Source organism: Leptodactylus fuscus, chromosome 11, assembly GCF_031893055.1.
Source record: "Leptodactylus fuscus isolate aLepFus1 chromosome 11, aLepFus1.hap2, whole genome shotgun sequence".
NCBI lineage: Eukaryota > Metazoa > Chordata > Amphibia > Anura > Leptodactylidae > Leptodactylus > Leptodactylus fuscus.
The window spans coordinates 36,796,094-36,819,548 of NC_134275.1; the positions used below are offsets into that span (position 1 = coordinate 36,796,094).

Consider the following 23,455-nt stretch of genomic DNA (forward strand, 5'->3'; position numbering starts at 1 on the left):
ACTGGCGTGGGTAGACGTCAGCAGGCCGTACTGAAGCTCATCAGCTTGGGGGACAGACAGCACACTGCCTCCGAGGTGAGGGATGCCATCCTCGATGAGACAGTAATATGGTTTGAGCCGCTGCACCTGGGCCCAGGCATGGTCGTGTCTGATAATGGCAGGAACCTGGTAGCAGCTCTGGAGCTTGCCAGCCTCCAACATGTTCCATGCCTGGCCCACATCTTTAACCTAGTGGTGCAACGTTTTTTGAAGACATACCCAAATGTGCACGAGCTACTGGTGAAAGTGCGGCGCTTGTCCGCAAGTCTACAGTAGCCGCTGCTAGCCTCAAAAAACTCCAGCAACGCCTACATCTGCCCAAACACCGGCTGTTGTGCGACCTCCCCATACACTGGAACTCAACATATCATATGTTGAGCAGAGTGGTTGAGCAGCAGAGACATGTGATGGAGTACCATCTCCAAAACCCTAGGGTGCCACAAAGTCAGCTCCCTCACTTTCTCAACCATGAGTGGCCATGGATGGGAGACCTATGTGAAATCCCGGTGTTTGAGGAGTCTACCAAGATGGTCAGCTTTGAGGACGCACTAGTGAGCGTAACAATCCCACTCTTGTGTGTGATGCGAGAATCCCTCATTGCCATCAGGGATAACGCAGATCACACTGAGGAGTCAGGGATAGCAGCAGAACCGTCACAGCAGGAGAGTAATTCCACACACCTGTCCGCTTCACAGCGTTTAATGACGGAGGAGGAGGAGGATGAAGACGTGGCAGATGATATGATTGTGACACAGGAGGCTACCGGGGAAGTTCAATGTGTCCCATTCTTGCAGCGCGGATGGGGCGAAAGGGAGGAGGAGAAGGAGGAAGAGGAGGAAATGGAGAGTGACCTTTCCGGAGGGGGCAGCAAAGTCCTGCCAAGTAACACTCTGGCACACATGGCTGACTTCATGTTGGGGTGCTTTTCAAGTGACAAGCGCATAGTCAAAATAATGGAGAGCAACCAATACTGGATATTTGCAATCCTTGACCCCCGGTATAAAAATAACATCTTGTCTTTTATTCAAGTAGAGGGGAGGGCCAATTGCATTAATGATTGCCACAAGCAATTGATGCAGAATATGATGGAGATGTTTCCATCAAGTGTCGTTTGGTCTAGTGTCACCAGGCGGGAAAAGTATAGGCACACGCAGTGGCGTAACTAGGAATGGCGGGGCCCCGTAGCGAACTTTTGACATGCCCCCCCCCCCCAACCGATACCGACGTCGAAGACCTCGAACGACCCCCTCCTCCGCACTCTATTATGTCCCTTAGTAAGCCCTGCACACAGTATTATCCTCCATAGTGGCCCCTGCACACAGTATTATGTCCCTTACTGGCCCCTGCACACAGTATTATCCCCCATAGTGGCCCCTGCATACAGTATTATCTCCCATAGTGGCCCCTGCACACAGTATTATCCCCCATAGTGGCCCCTGCACACAGTATTATCCCCCATAGTGACCCCTGCACACAGTATTATACCCCATAGTGGACACCCATAAACAATTATTATACTCTGGGGTCTTTTCAGACCCCAGAGTATAATAATCGGAGACCCGGGGGAATAAAAACATAAAAAATTACTGTTTCTTACCTGTCCCCGGCTCCTACGCTGTCTTCTCCGCTGGCGTCCTTATGAAATGATGTCAGATGTCACATGACTCAGGACGCAGGCCGGGTTCATGTGATGTCAGAAAGGAGGCCCGGCAGGATCGTGGAGAGGTAAGTAACACTGTTTGTTATGTTCCCTTACCTCTCCCGATCCGCCGCATCATTATACTCGGGGTTCTGCAAAGACCCCGAGTATGATGATAGCCTTTGTGGGGCCTGTGGTGTCACTTACCGATCCCAGCCCAGCCAGGATCGGCAAGTGAATAGGGCCCGTAACGGCCTATTTAAAAAAAAAACACAGCGGTAGCGGCTGTCACCGGGCCCCCTAATGGCCTGGGCCCTGTAGCAGCCGCCTCCGCTGCCTCTATGGTAGTTACGCCTCTGGGCACATGTTGCGGGAATACCTGACCGACCACAGCCCTGTCCTCTCTGATCACTCTGCGCCCTACACATATTGGGTGTTGAAGTTGGACCTGTGGCTTAAACTTTCCCTATACGCCTTGGAGGTGCTGTCCTGTCCTGCCGCCAGTGTGCTATCTGAAAGGGTTTTCAGCGCAGCCGGTGCTATCATGATGGATAAGCGCAATCAGCTGAGAGTGCCGACCAGCTGACTTTCATCAAAATGAACAGCCACTGGATAGACCAATAATTTTCGTGCCCACCAGTGTCAAGCACCCCAACATGAATTGTCATGTCTGCGCTCAACCTCTACAATTCCTCCTCATATTCCTCCACCATCTGCGTTGCACAATTCTCATCCTTCTAGGCTCAATCCACCCTGATTTCCCCAAATTCTGCTGGTTAGAGGCTCAACTCACTCCAAGGGCCAAAAACACTGCTGGTGCAAGGCTCAACTAAGTTAAAGGGCCTAAAACTCTGCTGGTAAAAGACTGAAGTCACCTGAAGGGCCTCAATCTCTGCTGGTAACTCAGCTCATGGGCCTCTAACTTAATTTGGAAGGGCTCACGTTAAGGGCCAGGAAAGTGAACTTTGTAAGGTCTTACCACATCACACACACACACACACACACACACACACACACACACACACACACACACACACACACACACACTGACAGTTCAGGGTGGGTACTGTTGGATTTCCCATTGCCTAGTCCATCTGTGGTTGTCATGGGCAACATGATTTAAAGGGGTTCATGTTAAGGTTTCATTAGAGTAAAATTTGGGTTTCTGTCCATCCTATTGGGGAGGAAAAAAAGATTTCCAGGTATTTTTCCACTTTCATAGTGAGTTTTTTGAGTGTGGAAAGTGTGTAGTTGATGGGCTGTGATGTTGGGGTAAAACTGTGACTTTGGTGTGTTAGATGCCCCCAGACATGCTTCCCCTGCTGTCCCAGTTGCATTGCAGAGGTGTTGGCATCATTTCCTGAGGTGTCATAGTGGACTTGGTGACCCTCCTGAATCGAACATTGGTTTCCCCCTAAACGAGTATTTTTCCCCATAGACTATAATGGGGTTTGATGTTCGATCGAACAGTCGAGTATTGAGCGGCTACGAATCGAACTTCGAACATTTCACTGTTCGCTCATCTCTATAGATGATACATCCTTATAATGTTTGATCCACAGCTGCCACCTAGTGTCTCCAGGACACATACTCCAGATCACCTTACGTTACAGAAAGTACTCGTACGGCTCATGCTATCTAGTCATATTAAGTGGCCACAATAAGGGCAATTTCCTAGAAATATTTTTTCATATTGGTGGAAACTGAAAACATCAGAAAAAAATCAGTTATTTATGGGGAGAATAAATATATACAGGTTCCTTGGCCGTATAACAAGGAGCAATGACCCCTACACTGAACTCTTGGAGGGGCACATATGGCAGATCTTGCTGCAATGTTTATCTATGGCCATGGCCAGCAAAGGGGAGAGCTTGAAGAAAATGAAAATCTATTGAATGTTTAATACAATTTGTTTCTAGTAATGTGGGCAGATATGGCAAATGCTAAAACAGTGAAGAGGGTGCCCCACCATTAAACGTCATACTTATTGTATGGATCATAAAAAATTAGTAATGTTTGCCATGTACATGCTATTAAAAATAGCCAGTGAAGTTATATTTACTTACATAGTATAGCGCCACCTGGTGTTCAAAGTGTATAGCAGTGTACATGTCCATCAAATGAGCTGAGTGCTGGTGGACGCACATGCTCAGTCACTTTCCCCATAGTCAGGTCTCTGCCTAGTGATCCTCTGTTCACTGCAGGGCAGCCAATAGAAATGGGTTTGTGTCCTGCTTGTCAAGAAGGATCAGCGTTTTTTTGTGTATCGGATTTATGTCCTTTACAACAACCCAACTCTATAAAGCAATCATAAGGTTGTCAGATAATACTCAATATTTGGGTGTAATTCACTGGGAGGCCCCAAATGACGGATCCTCAGAATGCCGTGATATGATATTTCATAATGAGTTTTCTAAACCAAACTGTCCAGTCATGTGATGCTTAGAATAGCTCATCATTGACTATGGGGTTTCAACACCTGGAACCGTGCAGATCAGTTGTTTGGCTTTCCCTGAGTCCTACTTCCACTTCACAAGCAATGTGACGTTGCGTTCATTGGTCACATGGTGTGATCACAGCTCAGTCTCATTCAAGGAAATGGGCTCAGCTGCAATATCAAGCACAACTACTATACAGATGTACGGTGCGGTGCTTTGTAAGTACTGAAAGTACCCTCAGTTACCCCAGATTGAGCGGGACAGTCCCACATTTTGGGTGATGTCCCGATTTTTCCGGGCAGCAGACAATAACTGTGTCCTTAGGACATAGATAGAGGTTGAATACTATAATGGAACACAGAGCTATTAGCTCCATTGTTCAGCTGTTATCTGATAACGTCTGTGGCAGGGAAGCGCAATGAGCGCCGGGTAACAGACATTACAGTTGGAGTCTACAGGTCAGCGGGAACGCGTTTCCATGTGTATTTAACTTTTTTTTTTTATGTAACATTGGTGGTTGAGGGGCGGAGTATATTAAGTTATGGGGGTTACTGGGGGGCCCCACTTTCAAAAAGTTTGCCCAGGGCCCCCCAACGCATTAAAACGTCCCTGGTTAGAACCCTACTAATCGTTAATTGATAACCTATCCTAAGGTCTTCAATTATTTAGCCTGGAAACCCCTTTATCTCCACATACTATATCTTTACCGTTTTTTCTAGTATCTATCTAAAAATAAAAACGCAAAAAAAAAATGTTGCGCCAAATATCAGACGACTCCTTGTAAAGGTTACAGAGAGATGTAGATTCTCTTTTATGCCTCTCAGGAAGGGAAGCCGTAGATACAGACACATCCCACGTTGGCTCCATTTCCTGTAAGAACAGAGGTCAGGCAAGAGAAACCTACACATGACGTTGTGAAAAACGTATTCGACAAGCCGGCGTACCAGTCACAATGGAAAACCGCTCTATGGTGGGGGAGGGGAGTTTCCATGGAAAGTCGCTTTTTAGATCTCTTTGTAGTAGAAGGCGCAGTTGTCTGGAGACAGGTGGCAATGTCCACGGTGGATGGGTAAGTATTCATGCCGTGATGTCCTAATGGGTCGCGTTTATCATCACATTGAGTGACATACATACTTGTCGTGAGGGGGCTACCAAATATTCGGCTTATATTAGTGAGTGAAAGCGTATAAGATGGTAAAAATCTGTACCAAAATGTTTACTAAGTACCGTGTAGCGGTTTGCAAAGTCTATGTCTGGTTTTATATCGGAAATCTATTCACTTCAATGAGCTGCAATACCAGGCACCTGCCATGGGCAAGAGTGGCGCTGTTCTTAGCAAAAAATCTGAAAGTTTTCCAGTACCGGACATTCCCTTTAAAATAAAACTATCGCCAATTTTTTATTTATTTCATTAAAACCAGATAGGAAAATCTATCACTTTTTTTTCTAAACTGTTTTATTTTCATATTGTACTTTTTTTAAAATTCTGTTTTCTGTGCAGGATTAAGGGGGCGGCCATCTTGAGTTAACAGCTCTTAGTGATACGCTTTACAGCGCAGTCATAGCCATAGGTATCAATAGTATGGAGCCGAATCATTGAGATCTATGGGAGAGTTTTATAGCGAGGAGGGTGGAGTAGATAAACTGTCACATCATCTATTGTCAGTAGTGGATGCAATGACGGGGCAGTGGTTTTATCTATAGAGGTGTTATCTTCGATTCTAGTAGTGTCTGGAATGTAAGTGAGGAGACTTCTGCAAAGACAACCCCTAGAGAATTAGTAACTGTCAAGTCTATTTTTAGGCTTAGTTGCCAGAGTGAAACTTTCAGCATATAGTACGTAAAAGAAATAAAATCATCAAAAATTCTTTATAAAAATAGACCATTTTTGGTAAGACATTCTGTTTATGTTTCTGCTCATAACTTAGATAAGAAGAGCTAGGCATAGATGTGAAATTTTTGCCCGTTTTCATGGATCCTTCTATACACTGTAACGTATGGTGAATCCATGAAAACGGGTGCCCTTCAGGTATAAATACGTGATAAATAAGATGTTTTTCATGGCCGTTTTACACCTCACTTGTCTGAGTGTAGCCCTAGTGCCTCTAATGTTTACTTGTCCATTCCATTTATCACATGTGTTAGGTATCATCATATGGAAATCAGGGAAACAAATCTAAGATGCAATGTCTCGATCAGCCTTATATAGTCCAAAAAGCCAGAATTGCCAGTGTTACACTGCCCCCAGTGTTCTCCCATGTGTATTACACCATTCATTTTTCATGCTGTTTATAAAATAATAAATTAAGTGTTGCATTAACCCTTCCTTAGTAGCTGATAAAAGGCCCCATGCCTAGCTCCCAAGACAAGACTGTGCAGACGTCATCTCCTGAGAGTGATACTCAGCCCGATGGAAAAGGAAAGGTGCAGATTGGTCAGTGGAGTCGCAGGAATGCTGCAGTCAGCTCACAGTTACGTCAGGTAATGTATAGTTAATAAGAGCACATGTCTAATGTGAATACTGACCAATACTAATATACATGTGTTATGTTAGCAGCAGCATCCTTACATCATGGTGAGCACTCCAGCCACTATCAGCTCTTCATCGTACCTGCGGGCTCTGCTTCATGAAAATAAAGAAGCTGTGGTCATCCATCCAGTAAGTGCCCGGGGAATCTTACACTTTAGAACACATGCACACTCAGCCGAGCCAAATATGCAACAAGTAAAGGCGGTTTCATCTGAGAGCTGCACTCCAGGTGACCGCATACAGTACTGTGCAAAATTATTAGGCCAGCATGGGAAAATGTTGCAATATAAGAATGTTTTCGGAATTAACAAAATGTAAAGTGAATGAAAGAAAGAGAAATGTAAATCCCATCAATATTTGGTGTGACCTTTGCCCTTTAGAGGAGGAGTCCCGGAAGTGATGATATGGCCCCCACAGATACAGCCTTGTTCTCAACATCATCCAGTCTGTCTGGGAATACATGAAGAGACAGAAAGATTGGAGAAAGCCTATGTCCCAGGGGCGCAACAACCAGGCTAGCAGTAGTAGTGGCTGCCACAGGCCCCAGGACATTAGGGGGCCCGGTAGGCCCCTGATGTCTTTTTTTTTTAAATTTAATAGGCCATTATTTGCTGGAGTAACATCAGCAGGTAAGGCGCCCTATTTACTTACCGATCCTCGCTCCTGCTCACGTCCGCCTGCGCCTCCCCTTCTCCGGAGGAGGCTGTGATCAGGAGATGGGATCGGTAAGTGAGACCACGGGCCCGTGAACCCCACAAACACTTCTATCATTATACTCTGGGGTCTTTTTAGACCCCAGAATATAACAATCGGAGGTCCAGGGGAGGTGGGGGAACATATAAAACATTGTTACTTACCTGTCCTGAGCTCCAGCAGGATTCTGGCCTGTTTGGTTGTGTCACAGACGTCACCTAACCCAGGCCAACGTCATTATGCGTCGTGATGCCGGCTGGAGTCAGGTGACGTCTGGTCCAACATTGAAAAGATATGTGGGAAGTGCGCCGGATCCAGGGAGAGTTAAGTAACATTGTTTTTTATGTTTGTATCTCCGATCATTATACTCTGGGGTCTGGGGTATAATAATTGTTCATGGGTGGTTCACAATGGGGCATAATAGTGTGTGTATGGGCCACTATGAGGCATAATACTATATGCAGAGGCCTACTATGGGGCATAATAGTGTGTGCAGAAACAAGGTTTGTGCAGGAAGGGGGAGCACAGAGGTGGGGGTCAGGGGGGCCCCATGTCAAATGTTCGCCTTGGGGCCCGCCATTCCTAGTTACGCCACTGCTACATCCAGAAAATCTGCACTTAGTTCACCAAGCGGAGACCAGGCACAGGTGTGAACCTAGCCTTACCTTGCAGCATTTTTTCCACAACCACCTAAAACTTTTGCACAATATTGTATATGGTAGCAGCCAGGGGATGTCCCTGCAGGCTTGCACCAGGGTGTGATAGTCATATTTTATGTGCATCATCTTGAAGATTAGACGTTCAACATCTGTTCTGATATTGAGCAAAGTGTTTTTGGCACTTGTTCTCCTGCCTGTAACTTTGTGGTTTCTCACCACTATGAGGTCATGGCGGTTTCATCAGATAAAATGTATATTGTATCTGCATAGTATCTGCATTGTACCATATGGAGGTGTTTATTTTAATCAGCAGTCCTCCACTTCATAGTTAAAGATCATGGCACGTTCCTATAGGATGATCCCCATACTAGAGTGTACTGCACCTTTAAGGATCAACTGCAATTAAAACATCAAATAAACATAAAATAATAAAAGCCACTCCAAACTTAAAAGGAAACGTTCAAGACAAATAGAGAGGTGGGTGGTGCGCACCCCTGTCCATTATATCAACAATTACAGGATTGTGTCATGATTTGCCTGTCTTATTCCTGGAAAGAGACGTTTGCCGAGTCTATTACATCAAAGTCTTGGCTGTCGCTAATAGTGATCTGAATCATAAGCCACAAGAGCAACAAACACAGGAAGGCTCCTGATAATGGTGACTGCAAACACAACCGATATATATAACCAGAGACATCTAAAGCCTAGGCGGAGATGAATAAACAGATTCTAGACCTGGATTAATGCAGAAGAGGCAAGAGCGGCGCACCATATTTAGTATCTGTATCAATGGACTAGTTTGAGTACTTTAGCATCCTACAAAGCTATAAATGCAGGAGCATAACACATAATCACAATACAGGGATAACTGCACACAGGGCACACATAGTACAGGGATAATGCACACAGTGATGTCACAGTACAGGGATAATACACACAGTGATGTCACAGTACAGGGATAATACACACAGTGATGTCACAGTACAGGGATAATACACACAGTGATGTCACAGTACAGGGATAATACACACAGTGATGTCAAAGTACAAGGATAATACACACAGTGATGTCACAGTACAGGGATAATACACACAGTGATGTCACAGTACAGGGATAATACACACAGTGATGTCACAGTACAGGGATAATACACACAGTGATGTCACAGTACAGGGATAATACACACAGTGATGTCACAGTACAGAGATAATACACACAATGATGTTACAGTACAGGGATAATATACACAGTGATATCACAGTACAGGTATAATACACACAGTGATGTCACAGTACAGGGATAATACACACAGTGATGTCACAGTACAGGGATAATACACACAGTGATGTCACAGTACAGGGATCATACACACAGTGATGTCACAGTACAGGGATAATACACACAGTGATGTCACAGTACAGGGATAATACACACAGTGATGTCACAGTACAGAGATAATATACACAGTGATGTCACTGTACAGGAATAATGCACACAGTGATGTCACAGTACAGGGATAATACACACAGTGATGTCACAGTACAGAGATAATACACACAATGATGTTACAGTACAGGGATAATACACACAGTGATGTAACAGTACAGGGATAATATATATAGTGATGTCACAGTACAGGGATAATACACACAGTGATGTCACAGTACAGAGATAATATACACAGTGATGTCACTGTACAGGAATAATGCACACAGTGATGTCACAGCACAGGGATAATACACACAGTGATGTCACAGCACAGGGATAATACACACAGTGATGTCACAGTACAGGGATAATACATATAGTGATGTCACAGTACAGGGATAATACACACAGTGATGTCACAGTACAGGGATAATACACACAGTGATGTCACAGTACAGGGATAATACACACAGTGATGTCACAGTACAGGGATAATACACACAATGATGTCACAGTACAGGAATAATACACACAGTGATGTCACAGTACAGTGATAATGCACACAGTGATGTCACAGTACAGGGATAATACACACAGTGATGTCACAGTACAGGGATAATACACACAGTGATGTCACAGTACAGGGATAATACACACAGTGATGTCACAGTACAGGGATAATACACACAATGATGTCACAGTACAGGAATAATACACACAGTGATGTCACAGTACAGGGATAATATACACAGTGATGTCACAGTACAGGAATAATACACAGTGATGTCACGGTACAGGGATAATATACACAGTGATATCACAGTACAGGATAATACACACAGTGATGTCACAGTACAGGGATAATATACACAGTGATGTCACAGTACAGGAATAATACACAGTGATGTCACAGTACAGGGATAATATACACAGTGATATCACAGTACAGGTATAATACACACAGTGATGTCACAGTACAGGGATAATACACACAGTGATGTCACAGTACAGGAATAATACACACAGTGATGTCACAGTACAGGGATAATATACACAGTGATGTCACAGTACAGAGATTATAAACACTATGAAATCACAGCATATAAAGAAAGTAATTGTGATGTCACAGGCCAGGTTTTGATTATATCACTATTCATATTTGGAGACCTGCTAAAGAGTTAGATATGGATGTATAGGGAAGCTACCCCTGGTGATAGTTGCCCCTCTTCTTGGTGGAAAGTTACTTTGTATACCTGGCCTATAGGGCTCCTTATGCCACCTTCGTGTTCATCGCAAGAAGAAACATTATCCTCCTTCCCCAGACCCAATAGAGACTGTAATACATCATTTTGCCTGTGGGGGTGCTGCAGTTGCTGGGTTCCCTTACAGACTACTTACCATGAGCAGTCTTATCAGCAGGACTCTTTAGGATTAGCTTTTTTTTTTTTTTTTTTGCTTTTTTAAATGTAGATTGTGAGCCCCTCATAGAGCTCACAATGTACATTTTTCCCTATCAGTATGTCTTTTTTTGGAATATGGGATGGAAATCCATGCAAACACGGGGAGAACATACAAAATCCTTGCAGATGGTTTTATGCCCTTGGTGGGATTTGAATACCAGGACTCCAGCGCTGCAAGGCTGCAGTGCTAACCACTGAGCCACCGTGTGGCCCCTGGATTAGCTATTTTTGTCAGGAGACCCTTATAATAAAAATCTTATTAAGACTGGGGCTATGTTTTGTCTGTCTGATCTTTATCAAAGTCTTATTTTGGTAACCTTATAAAGTATCATAAAGAACAACATCTGCAAGGAGTTTGTATGTTCGGTTTCCTCTGGGCGCTCCAGTTTCCTCCCATGCTCCAAAGACATATTGATAGAGAATGTAGATTGTGAGCCCTATAAGGGACAGTGATTGTCAATGTCTGTAAAGCGCTGCGGAATATGATGGCGCTATAAAACTAAGCAATATAAATAAATATAAAAATGACCCATCATTTTTTATCATTAAAAGACCTATTTTTGGGGTTTGCACAGCTAAGTCATTGTCATTCCTCTCACAGATCACCAGAGACTCTGTTTCTCAATCTCCTGTCCTACATATGGCATCTTCTGCTTCACCATCATTACCATCGCCTTCATCCTCCTCCTCCTCTTCTTCATCGTCATCATCATCATTATCAGTACCAAACCTGCAGCCTTCAAGATACTTACAAGTAATGAACAAACACAAACAAATACAGGCTGTGGCTCCAGGTAAGTGTGGCACAAATATAACCATGTAAGCAGGTATACAGCTTACCATTGTCCCGCCTGACATTACTCATCTGCCCTGTATGGTCAGAGGGGGGCGTTTCTTACCACCCATGAATGACGCATGAATGAGTCCCCCCCCCCCCAATACAGTGTAGATGGTCAAGAACGCCCTTCTGATGGTGGGCACTAACGGCACCGATATCTCCGGCCCAGGTGCACATAACCAGAAAGTCGACATTGCGCTGAATTCAGCGTACTGCCAGACTTCTAGCGGTTTATAAAACTGCACGTGCAGGAGCGCATGAAAGGTGGATCCTCAGTCTTAAGTGGTTTACCAGAAGTTACATAATAATGATCTATTATCAATATGCAATTGTTGGGGGTCTGGCACCTTGACCCCATTGATCAGCTGGTCAAAGAAACCAAAACATTCAGGTGATCGCTGCAGCCTCTACGTTGCAGCTCAACCCCATTCACTTGAATGTGACTGTACCATGTGACCAATGAATGTGATGTCATTGACACAGGGAAGAGGCCATAGTGCTCATGAGTGCCACAGGCTCTTCAAAGAGCTGATCTGTGGTGGTCCCATGTGTCGCCCCTCCCCACTACTGATCACATATTGATAACATATCATTTAATTATAGGAATGGCCGTGATCACCATTTTATATATGGAGATTGGGGTAATATAAAAGTGTGTTAGTTTCCCTTTAATGAAGTTATACGGGAAGAATGATTTATTTATAAATCGGATTATACTCCTATGGATGGGTTAATAGAGACTCAGCATGATAAGCCCTCGGGTAAGTACAAAGTGAGTGGCAGGTGAAGTCAAATATGAGGTACACACCTTAAATATGTGAAATCTTTGATCCTCCCTCGACGTTCACCATGTCTGACCCTGAAAACATGTACTCCATGTGATTATGTTGTCACAGGATACAGTCTTGCCAGTCTGGGTTGGGTCCAACAGGAATCAGGCTTTGGAAAAGGCGAGGAAGATTCTGTCAGCAAAAGAAACACAACGTCTGCCTATGTACAGGAACTGTCCTCAAATACCACCGAGAGACCCCAAAAGAAAGCCTTCAGTGACGGGGTGAATAAGGACAGGTCAGTAGTGGTACAAAGAAGAGGGTCAATCGCAATGTATGTTCACACAGGACGTAAAGCAGGCAGAAAATTCACAGCAGTGTGAATAGACAACTCTAAGGCATACCTCCCAACTTTTGAAGAACCGAAAGAGGGACAAAATGTGCGGCGCGCTATGCGGCAAATTTAGCCCCACCCACTTTTGTGTTGACTCCGCCCACTCGTTAATTTTTCATGTGCCCGCACACAGTATAATCCTCCTACAGTCACCCGTAAATTATATGTCCCCCCTCTATCTCTCCCCCAGTTTCATATACACCCTTCATCTGCCCCCAGTTTCATGTCCCTCTTCCATCTCTGCCCCCAGATTCATGTCCCCCATCTATGCCCTCAGATTCATGTCCCCCCATCTCTGCCCCCAGATTCATGTCCCACATCTCTGCCCCCAGATTCCTGTCCCTCCATCTCTGCCCCCAGATTCATGTCCCCCATCTCTGCCCCCAGATTCATGTCCCTCCATCTCTGCCCCCAGATTCATGTCCCCACATCTCTGCCCCCAGATTCATGTCCCACATCTCTGCCCCTAGATTCCTGTCCCTCCATCTCTGCCCCCAGATTCATGTCCCCACATCTCTGCCCCCAGATTCATGTCCCACATCTCTGCCCCCAGATTCCTGTCCCTCCATCTCTGCCCCCAGATTCATGTCCCCCATCTCTGCCCCCAGATTCATGTCCCTCCATCTCTGCCCCCAGATTCATGTCCTCTCCATCTCTGCCCCCAGATTCATGTCCCCACATCTCTGCCCCCAGATTCATGTCCCACATCTCTGCCCCCAGATTCATGTCCCACATCTCTGCCCCCAGATTCATGTCCCTCCCTCTCTGCCCCCAGATTCATGTCCCTCCATCTCTGCCCCCAAATTCATGTCCTCTCCATCTCTTCCCCCAGATTCATGTCCCCCATCTCTGCCCCCAGATTCATGTCCCCCATCTCTGCCCTCAGATTCATGTCCTCTCCATCTCTGCCCCCAGATTCATGTCCCCCATCTCTGCCCCAATGTCATGCCGTCCTCTCCTTCATCTGCCCCCAGATTCACGTTCCACCTCCACATTAAACTTACCTTCTCCTCCGCTCCCTCGCCGCCTCTCTCGCTGACACATGCGGCTGAAGGAAGGAGCTGACACAGGTCAGCTCCTCGCTTCGCCGCTACCCGCCTCTCTCCCTGACACACGCGGCTGAAGCTGCTCGCGTGCTCGCTTCGCCGCTGCGTCTCTCTCTCTCGCTGACACATGCGGCTGAAGCGAGGAGCTGACCTGTGTCAGCTCCTTGCTTCGCTGCTGCCGCCGGCTCCTGGCGTGTACATCGCGTCTACAAGCCAGGAGCCGGCGGCAGCAGCGAAGCGAGGAGCTGACACAGGTCAGCTCCTCGCTTCAGCCACATGTGTCAGCGAGAGAGAGAGACGCAGCGGCGAAGCGAGCACGCGAGCAGCTTCAGCCGCGTGTGTCAGGGAGAGAGGCGGGCAGCGGCGAAGCGAGGAGCTGACCTGTGTCAGCTCCTTCCTTCAGCCGCATGTGTGTTCAACTCAGATCTGCGTCCTCTGGACACAGATCTGAGTTGAAATCGGGACATACCTCCCTCCAACCGGGACCGCGGGACATGTCACCCAAATCGGGACTGTCCCGCGGAAATCGGGACGGTTGGGAGGTATGTTCTAAGGATCAGTGTATGGATGTACGTAGGCCAGTGACTATGTGACCAAGGACAGCTTCCTGCAACAACCAAAATGGCTGACCATAGCTGCATTCATGACTGTTGTTTCTTATACACAGATAAGGATGACTTTGGAGCAAGTCTATCAACTGAAATGTAAAGAGTGCGTAAACCAAGGGCCAAGCGTTCAGGACCTACACTGATTCTGCTCTAATTTAGTGGTGGTCCTACATAGTGATGGACAGCTCACCATATATGACTGCATACAGAGATAGGACCACCCACATGACTAGATCACTGTATATACAGAGATAGCTGCCATCACTGATAGGACCACCCACATGACTAGATCACTGTATATACAGAGATAGCTGTCATCACTGATAGGACTGCCCACATGACTAGATGACTGTATATACAGAGATAGCTGTCATCACTGATAGGACCGCCCTTATGACTAGATGACTGTATATACAGAGATAGCTGTCATCACTGATAGGACCGCCCACATGACTAGATAACTGTATATACAGAGATAGCTGTCATCACTGATAGCACCGCCCCCATGACTAGATAACAGTACATATAGAGATAGCTGTCATCAATGATAGCACTGCCCACATGATTAGATCACTGTACATACAGAGATAGCTGTCATCACTGATAGGACCGCCCACATGACTAGATCACTGTATATACAGAGATAGCTGACATCACTGATAGGACCACCCACATGACTAGATCACTGTATATACAGAGATAGCTGTCATCACTGATAGGACTGCCCACATGACTAGATGACTGTATATACAGAGATAGCTGTCATCACTGATAGGACCGCCCACATGACTAGATCACTGTATATACAGAGATAGCTGTCATCACTGATAGGACCGCCCTTATGACTAGATGACTGTATATACAGAGATAGCTGTCATCACTGATAGGACCGCCCACATGACTAGATCACTGTATAAACAGAGATAGCTGCCATCACTGATATGACCGCCCACATGACTAGATAACTGTATATACAGAGATAGCTGTCATCACTGATAGCACCGCCCCCATGACTAGATAACAGTACATATAGAGATAGCTGTCATCAATGATAGCACTGCCCACATGATTAGATCACTGTACATACAGAGATAGCTGTCATCTCTGATAGGACCGCCCTTATGACTAGATCACTGTATATACAGAGATAGCTGACATCACTCATAGGACCACCCTTATGACTAGATGACTGTATATACAGAGATAGCTGTCATCACTCATAGGACCACCACCATGACTAGATGACTGTACATACAGAGATAGCTGTCATCTCTGATAGGACCGCCCTTATGACTAGATGACTATATACAGAGATAGCTGTCATCACTCATAGGACCGCCCTTATGACTAGATGACTGTACATACAGAGATAGCTGTCATCTCTGATAGGACCGCCCTTATGACTAGATTACTGTATATACAGAGCTACCTGTCATCCAGCTGTTATTATTGGAAAGCGGACATGGCACAATGCGTTGTGGACCACTGATGGTCCTTTCTCAAGTGCAAAATTGCTTAAAATGACACAAATAAATACATCATAATTAAAAACTCTCCATTCTCTAAAACATTTGTACAGTAAGTGACATTTATGAACACACCCAAATAAAATCAGTGTGTACACCCAAACAAACTTATTATCCATATATGTCAATCAGATTGGCTAGTACAGCCATGATTCCATGTTAAATAGTAACTCCTGACATTAGGTAGGTGTTACCATATACAATGTGAGGAATGTGCCTATATGGCAAGAGATGGCATATCATACAGGTTACCCAGTAGATTATTGTGTAATACAGAGATAGCTATCATCAGTGATAGGAACGCCCTTATGACTAAGTCACTGTACATACAGAGATAGCTGTCATCACTCATAGGACCGCCCCCATGACTAGATTACTGTACGTACAAAGATAGCTGAGATCACTGATAGGATCGTCCACGTGACCACATTACTGCATATAAAGAGATAGCTGTCAATCATAGATAGGTCTACATTACTGTACATACAAATATAGCTGTCAGTCACTAATAGGACAGTCCCCATAACTAGATAAGAGTATATATAGAAATAGCTGCCATCACTAATAGGACCGCACACATGACTGGATTACTGCACATATAGAGATAGCTGCCAATCATAGGTAGCACTGCCCCATGACTAAATGACTGCTTCTAATGCCAAAAAGAGTAAAGACATAAATGCATAACATACAAGTTATATCTCTATATCCATCTGCTCAGCTCCTCCTGCTCTATAACATGCTCCCTGTAGATTGAGCTGCATTTCCATGTGACAGGTTCCCTTGAATGACTTCGGCCAGGTTTAGATGTTTGACGCCTGGATCTGTAGGGAATAGTTGAAGAACTAGCAATAATGTATCTGACATTCTGCAACATGTCATCTGTCTGATAAGTTACTAAGTCATCCATTTGTATTGTGTCTTGAAGCAGTGAACACATCTATCCTGTTCACTATGGTGGTGCCTGTAAATTTCCTCGGTGTGAGAAGACTTTCACAGATCAACGCAATTTTCTCAGGTATTGAAATTCACAAATCACATAGAGAGATCTCCATAGACACAAGAATAATTTGACTAATGTACCTAAAACTGAGTATACATATTATATGAACCTATAGTATCTACATTCTAAGTTAAAGGGGTATTCCCAAATTAACAACTTAACTATAGCATATAGGATAACTTGCAGATTGGTGGGGTCCAACCACCTAGACTCCCAGTGTTCAGAAGAATGGGGAAGTTTAGTCCTGTGTTTTGAATGGATTGGTGGTAGGGCAGGCGGGTGCACCGATCCCTGCCATTGTGCAAGTTATTACCTAGCCTATGATTGGGTGATAACTTGGGAATATGGGTCTGAAGTGGAATAACCGTATTTACTAAAACAGACATGTCAGGAGAGGTAAGACATTCTTGCCGTAAAAAAAAATCTGGGGAGACTAATCCAGCAGCAAGATCCCTGTGGAGCATCTTCTGGCAATGGGACCTGTACCCTCATATGAGCTTGTCTGAATTAGTCAACTTCTTTAAGTCACTGCTAGTACTCACCATGAATATGTTCTGTCTACTCAGACACCTGTACAATGACCATCACTTGGACGACAAAAGCACAGTGCAATGCCTCATCCAGACCGAGGTGGTTCACAGTCTAGAGGAGCAGGTGAGACACCAGTATTAGTCTCATGTATGGTGTTAGCAAGCACATAGCTGAAAGTGGTGACGTTTGATCTAAACAGGAAAGCATTAAAGGATTATAACCCATGGAGACTTCCTGGGGTCCAAGGCAATATCATAGAGAATCTGTCAGGGTATCTATTTCATGTCCTTATAGGGTTCAGTAGCGTTCCATGGTCAAATGACCAGCTCTATGACTCTCCGAATGGCCATTTAATGCGTCCCCTTGCTCTCTAGGCTCAGGTTTATAGATCATGGTTGAGTGGTATTGTAGCACCTGAATTTTTTTTGCAATGCCACCTGCAATGTCAGTAATGCAATAATCACAAAAATTTAGTCATCATGTGCCTAAAATGTTGGTGTTAAAAGGACGCTTTCAAGTATATTAGGGAACTGTTATTTAGTGTTGGTTCACTACATGCAGCTTATACCTGAAGTAAAGGAATCCATCCCATACCACAATGCCAGCTATCACCCAGTGATCTGGAGATCCTTGGGGTCTTTTTGTAATCAGCCTCCTTGCTGGCAAAAAGAGCTACTTCCTGTTTAAGTTCTTGGGTGGGAAATGATAACCGCTACCAAGGACCTACAAGTTAATAGGTCAACCGAATAACTCTAGCGCTGTAGTGTCTGACTTCACTCTGGACAAAAACTTTGGATTTTCTGTGGTTGGTAACTGGATGGACCAGGACAAAATTGAGCACAATAGATGTAGTATTTTATACCATTGTCTGACATGTTGGCATTATCTTATTCATGACAGCTTGCTGTTGAGAAACATAGACTTGTTGAGATGCAAAGCTTGATGACGGGAAAGCTCGGCACGGTTCATGTAGCTGTAAGTGGACAACCTCCTTCCAACATTGACTAATCTCTAATGTCAGGGCTGTGAGGTTCACCAACAACTGTTTTGTAATCTTGTACAGAAGGCGAGAGAACGCGGCCTAATCCTCCAACCATCCCATCATTCTGGAGTCTCCCCTTGGCCCGGACTCAACCTCTCTGTTCCACTGCAGAAGGATTTCTCCGACACCGTCCTGGCCTTAAGAAGACAGATCTGGGAAGGCTCCAGCTTCAATATATTTGAGAGTTGGTATCCTTACTTAGTATCTATTTCACGAAATTGGTGCATCATTTATATTATGGCAGATGTTTTCTGCAGACAATTGGAGTTTTGGGTGATTTTGTAGTATCTGCTATCATGTGCATGAAATTGCTGTGTGCACAGAGCCTTACGGTGGTACATTGCTTCACTGTGGTATTCATGTGCCACTCCTACGTTAAAGTTTGACAGCACCCATTTAAAGGGAACCTGTCAGGACAATTTGTGACACTAAACCACCCACAAGTCTTGATGGTTTAGGGTCCCAAATAACCCTATATACTACCCTTACCTATTAGCCGTACTCCCTGCGCTGGCGTTAGTTCTTTAGTGAACCCAGAGGAGTACACCACGGCTGCAGTGCACAGGCGATGGGAGCACCAGGCTTCACTGAACAACTGCGCAGGTGCTGGGATCACCAGAAGTGAGTCAGATGAGTTTGGTTTAAAAAAATAGGCCATTTTTAGTGGCACTTTCCCTTTAAAATATAGACAATAACATCAAAATTAAAAGAAAATATTAAAAATTCTTAAAAAAATGTTTAGAATAAGAACTTTGTTTATAACAAATAGGTAATTTTCTGGTGAAAGATTCCCTTTAAATATGAGAAAAGTTTAAAACAATGAGGTTCGTATGCCTTTAACCGCAGGAGTCAATTAAAGAAGCTGACCATAATGTCTGCTTGATAGACTAAAAGCTAACGGAGTTGTCTGCTTGGAATGACAATGAGTAACGCACTAATGGCGACAATCTATACTTAGCGTTACCCAGGCTCTGGCGGAGTAAACTGTGTGTGACTAACAAATAACAGGCATTAGCTTAAGGGGCCTGAATGTAAATGGATTAGGATGTAAGGCTCTTATTTGCATATGCTAATTGTAAGAACGTTCACAAAACCTTTCGGACAAAAAGTGAATTTATCTGGTTATAAAGGCGGTCTGTTATCAGGCAGAGATAGCTGCGCCAAGCGCTTGTTATCTGCAATTACATCATTATTGCTTTGTTTCTTCGGTAATTGGGAAGCGCGATAGGTTCCGGATGTAGAAGATCATTGTTATGAACCGCGCTGGCAAGAACACCATATTATAAAGATGTGCGAGAAATGTTTGATCGCATTTGTGTTTGGAATGGTGACTTTTATCAATCTGGATATTTCATTAAAATACGGATTACCTGTACTGAGAATCCAAGGAACATTCTGAGATAGACGGACCGTTATTATAAGAGATAGCGAGCGACTGAAGACACCGAGATAAGAGACAGATATTGGGTTATGTCCTACATTCATAATCTGATCTCAGAGATTACAGAATTCAGTGGGTCTGATGAAGACATGCATTCTGTCTATTGTTTTCCTAGGAAATATCTGAAATAATGGCCTAAATTTACTAATGTCATCTATTAGTTTGGCAGTGTGAAAGGGTTTTGCCCATGAGAGCAATGTATCCCTTATTCACAAGATTGGGAATAAATTCAGATCAGTGGTGATCCCATAAATATGTCCCCCACTGACGCATGAGTTAGGGGAAAAGTTGTAGATTGGTGGGTATTCCAAGAGTCTGTTCCCCACTGATACACAAGCTAGGTAATTTGTTGCAGATCGGTGGTGTTCCAATAATCCATCACCCACCATTACACGAGCTAGGGAATATGTTGCTGATGGTCGTTACTAGTAATCTGACTATCCCGTACAGCCCCATAGAAATAAATGGAGCAGCAGCATGCTTGTGTGAACCTCTAGTATATTCAGAAGCACCCCTGTTCTCATTATTATTGAGAATCTCAATGGTCAGACTCCCCCAATCTGTAACTTATTCTCTATCTTATAGATAGAGGATAAGTTCTTGTCATGGGCAAACCTCTGACTCAATTGTTGGCTGAACCTACCAACTATCTAATATAGGGTCCTCCCAATTCTCCCCAAAATGTCGTGAGAGAAATTGAACAGAGCATTTGGTTTTCAACATGCCAGATCTTTTTGTTCTTGGAAAGATAATCTGCCACCAGTGGCTTCTTCCCCCCTACTACTCAGTATACATGCTCAGATGAGCCAAGTGTGTATGGGGAGACAGGGGGAGATATATTTTAGCCGGGCAACATACTGCCCAAAGCATGATATAAGCCAATACTGCATAGTTTCCAACTAGAGATAAAAAACTGCTGCCCCAAAATGTAATATAATAGCCTCGGTTTGTTGTTAGGGTTTTTTAATATTATCCAGCTTTTTTCCACATCTTTTGCGTAATGTATGAAAGTATTTATTATGAACTATAACTATCTTTGAGGTCAAAATCTAAACCAGAAAGGGGCAGTACTAATCAATTGCTTACTCCTCAGTGTCTCCCCAGTTTGCTTTTTGCCCATGTTACCCACTTCTGCCTGCTACCCCTGGCTGTGTTAATCCACTAACCATATCTGATATATTCACAGACATGACAACCTGCATTGACTATTACAAGACTAACAACGTTCGTCCACCATTCACATATGCTTCTCTTATTCGATGGGTAAGTAAATAGGTGTATTAGGATTCGGGGACATACTTGATGTAGGGTGCACAACTGTCCCAGTGGTTGGATCTCTACAAATCTCCAACATATCACCTAGTCTGTGGATAGGGAAAAGTTGCTCTCAACCCCTTTATGCAGCCCATACACATAATATAATTGTCAGCCGAACCCACCAACCATCTAATTTGGGGTCCACCAACCATCTAAATTGGGGTCCCCCCAACTCTCCCTCAAATGCCGGGTGAAATAATGAGCAGAACATTTGGTTCTCGACACACCCCATCCTTTTGTTCTCAGGAATATAAGCTGCCGGCAGAGATGTCTGGCAACAGATATAAGGAAAAGAAACAATGGTTGATGTTTGGCATTACACCATCATAGTGGTTACCAGAAGTCACCACTAGGGGCTCCACTGGGAAAAATTTTAACACTGAGTGTCTTATATCCTATAGGCAATTCTGGAGTCACCACAGAAGCAGCTGGCATTGAATGAAATCTATCACTGGTTTACTAAAATGTTCGCTTTCTTCAGACTTAACAAGGTCACTTGGAAGGTATTGTATCTATAACATACTCTTATTATAAGAACCCATCTATACGCCCAAATAGGGTGTCCAGACATCATAGAGGGGGGTCACTGCATGAGAACCAAACGGTCAGCTATAGTGGAGGGGCACTGCAATGAGTAGTTTTTGTTTTGGTGGTCTGGGGCAGTTATGATTGTCTTTGAAATCAAAATTTTAAAAGAAATTACTGTAGAATTTCTAGAACATTTGATATAAGACTAGATCTTAGTTAATAATTTGGCAAATGTCAGCCTCCACTCTATACTTGTTAAGCCAAGTAGGTCAAATAAGGAACATGAGGCCTTGAGAAACTCAACGTAGGTCAATGACATCACCAACATGGGGTCACAGGCAGTAGAAGGGCACAAAATCCAGGGTTGTTGATGCCATTAAGGCCTGATTCACATGACTGTTCCATTTTTGAAGAACCTAAACGGCTGTGAAAAATGGTCACATTGTCCTTTTTTTGGCCTTATTCACATGACAACCATCACGTGGCTATTTTAAAACCCATGAATGTCTATGGGTGTATAGACATGTCTATTTTATGTATCTGTCAAAAAACATGTCTGTGTACGTGTCTATCAGTCTGTCGAAAACAGACATTTACTCTCATTGTTTTTTAAAAGGCAGCATGACGGCCGTGCAAAAAATGCCCGTGTGAATAATCTCGAAGAGGTCTCCACCCTTATACTATGTTCACATGGAGCTGATTCTGCCTCAAAATAAGTCTCCATTCATTTCAATGGAAGACAGTTGCTGATTTTCAAACAGTATCATGCTCAATCCTCAAGCGGATTCTGCCCGAAATTGCCCATTGAATGAATTGGAGGCAAAGAAATACTGCCTGGCGGATTTGAGGCAGAATTTGAAAATTCCGGTTCAGATTTGGTAAAGCAGAAAAATTTTGCTTCTGAATTCCTGAAGCAGAATTTTTCGGCTTCTACAAATTCTGCTGTGTGAACATAGTCATACACAGCTTCAAGGATTCCCACATACCCATCAGCCATAACATTACAACTAGCTGAGGTGAATTACATTCATCATGTAACAATGGCGCCTGATGTCAGATGTGATATATTAGACCGTACTTGAAGCAGGAAAAATGGGAGAACATAAGGATCTGAGTGACTAACAAGATCCAAAAGTGGACGAGGGGTCATGGCGGGTTTTATGGGGTGTTCCTGGTATTTAGTGTTTAGTGCATAGATTTACAGGACTGAGCAGTATCATAGACCACAATATTAGTCAGGTGGTTTTAATGTTATGGCTAATCATTGTAATTGACAACTGTGATATAAGAAGGGTATGTTTTATTTCCCCCCAGAACGCCGTGAGACACAATCTGAGCCTCCATAAATGTTTTGTACGGGTGGAGAACATTAAGGGGGCCGTATGGATGGTGGACGAGCTGGAATTCCAGCGGAAGAGGGGAGTGCGGAGCTGCTGCTGATTCGTCCGGCCTTCACTCTTGTATACAGACCATCATCCCGTACATAAAGTAACCAGATGTGACTCCATCTCTGTCAATAAACCCG

General features: G+C 44.1%; 1 protein-coding gene across 5 annotated transcripts in view; it reads left to right on the top strand.

Moving 5' to 3' along the window:
* FOXP3 (forkhead box P3) overlaps positions 1 to 23,455 on the top strand; it is a 46,527-nt gene extending 23,072 nt beyond the window's left edge. The window contains exons 2-12 of one of the 5 annotated variants that reach the window (XM_075259689.1): positions 6,448 to 6,597; positions 6,671 to 6,775; positions 11,488 to 11,680; positions 12,621 to 12,792; positions 16,997 to 17,086; positions 17,638 to 17,725; positions 18,503 to 18,577; positions 18,666 to 18,828; positions 21,272 to 21,348; positions 21,804 to 21,905; positions 23,245 to 23,455. In XM_075259689.1, the coding sequence (XP_075115790.1) occupies positions 6,466 to 6,597; positions 6,671 to 6,775; positions 11,488 to 11,680; positions 12,621 to 12,792; positions 16,997 to 17,086; positions 17,638 to 17,725; positions 18,503 to 18,577; positions 18,666 to 18,828; positions 21,272 to 21,348; positions 21,804 to 21,905; positions 23,245 to 23,370 (1,323 nt within the window). In that variant the 5' untranslated portion in view covers positions 6,448 to 6,465 and the 3' untranslated portion in view covers positions 23,371 to 23,455. The remainder of the gene's footprint in view (positions 1 to 6,447; positions 6,598 to 6,670; positions 6,776 to 11,487; positions 11,681 to 12,620; positions 12,793 to 16,996; positions 17,087 to 17,637; positions 17,726 to 18,502; positions 18,578 to 18,665; positions 18,829 to 21,271; positions 21,349 to 21,803; positions 21,906 to 23,244) is intronic. The other 4 variants (XM_075259693.1, XM_075259692.1, XM_075259691.1 and 1 more) reach the window with 4 other exon arrangements.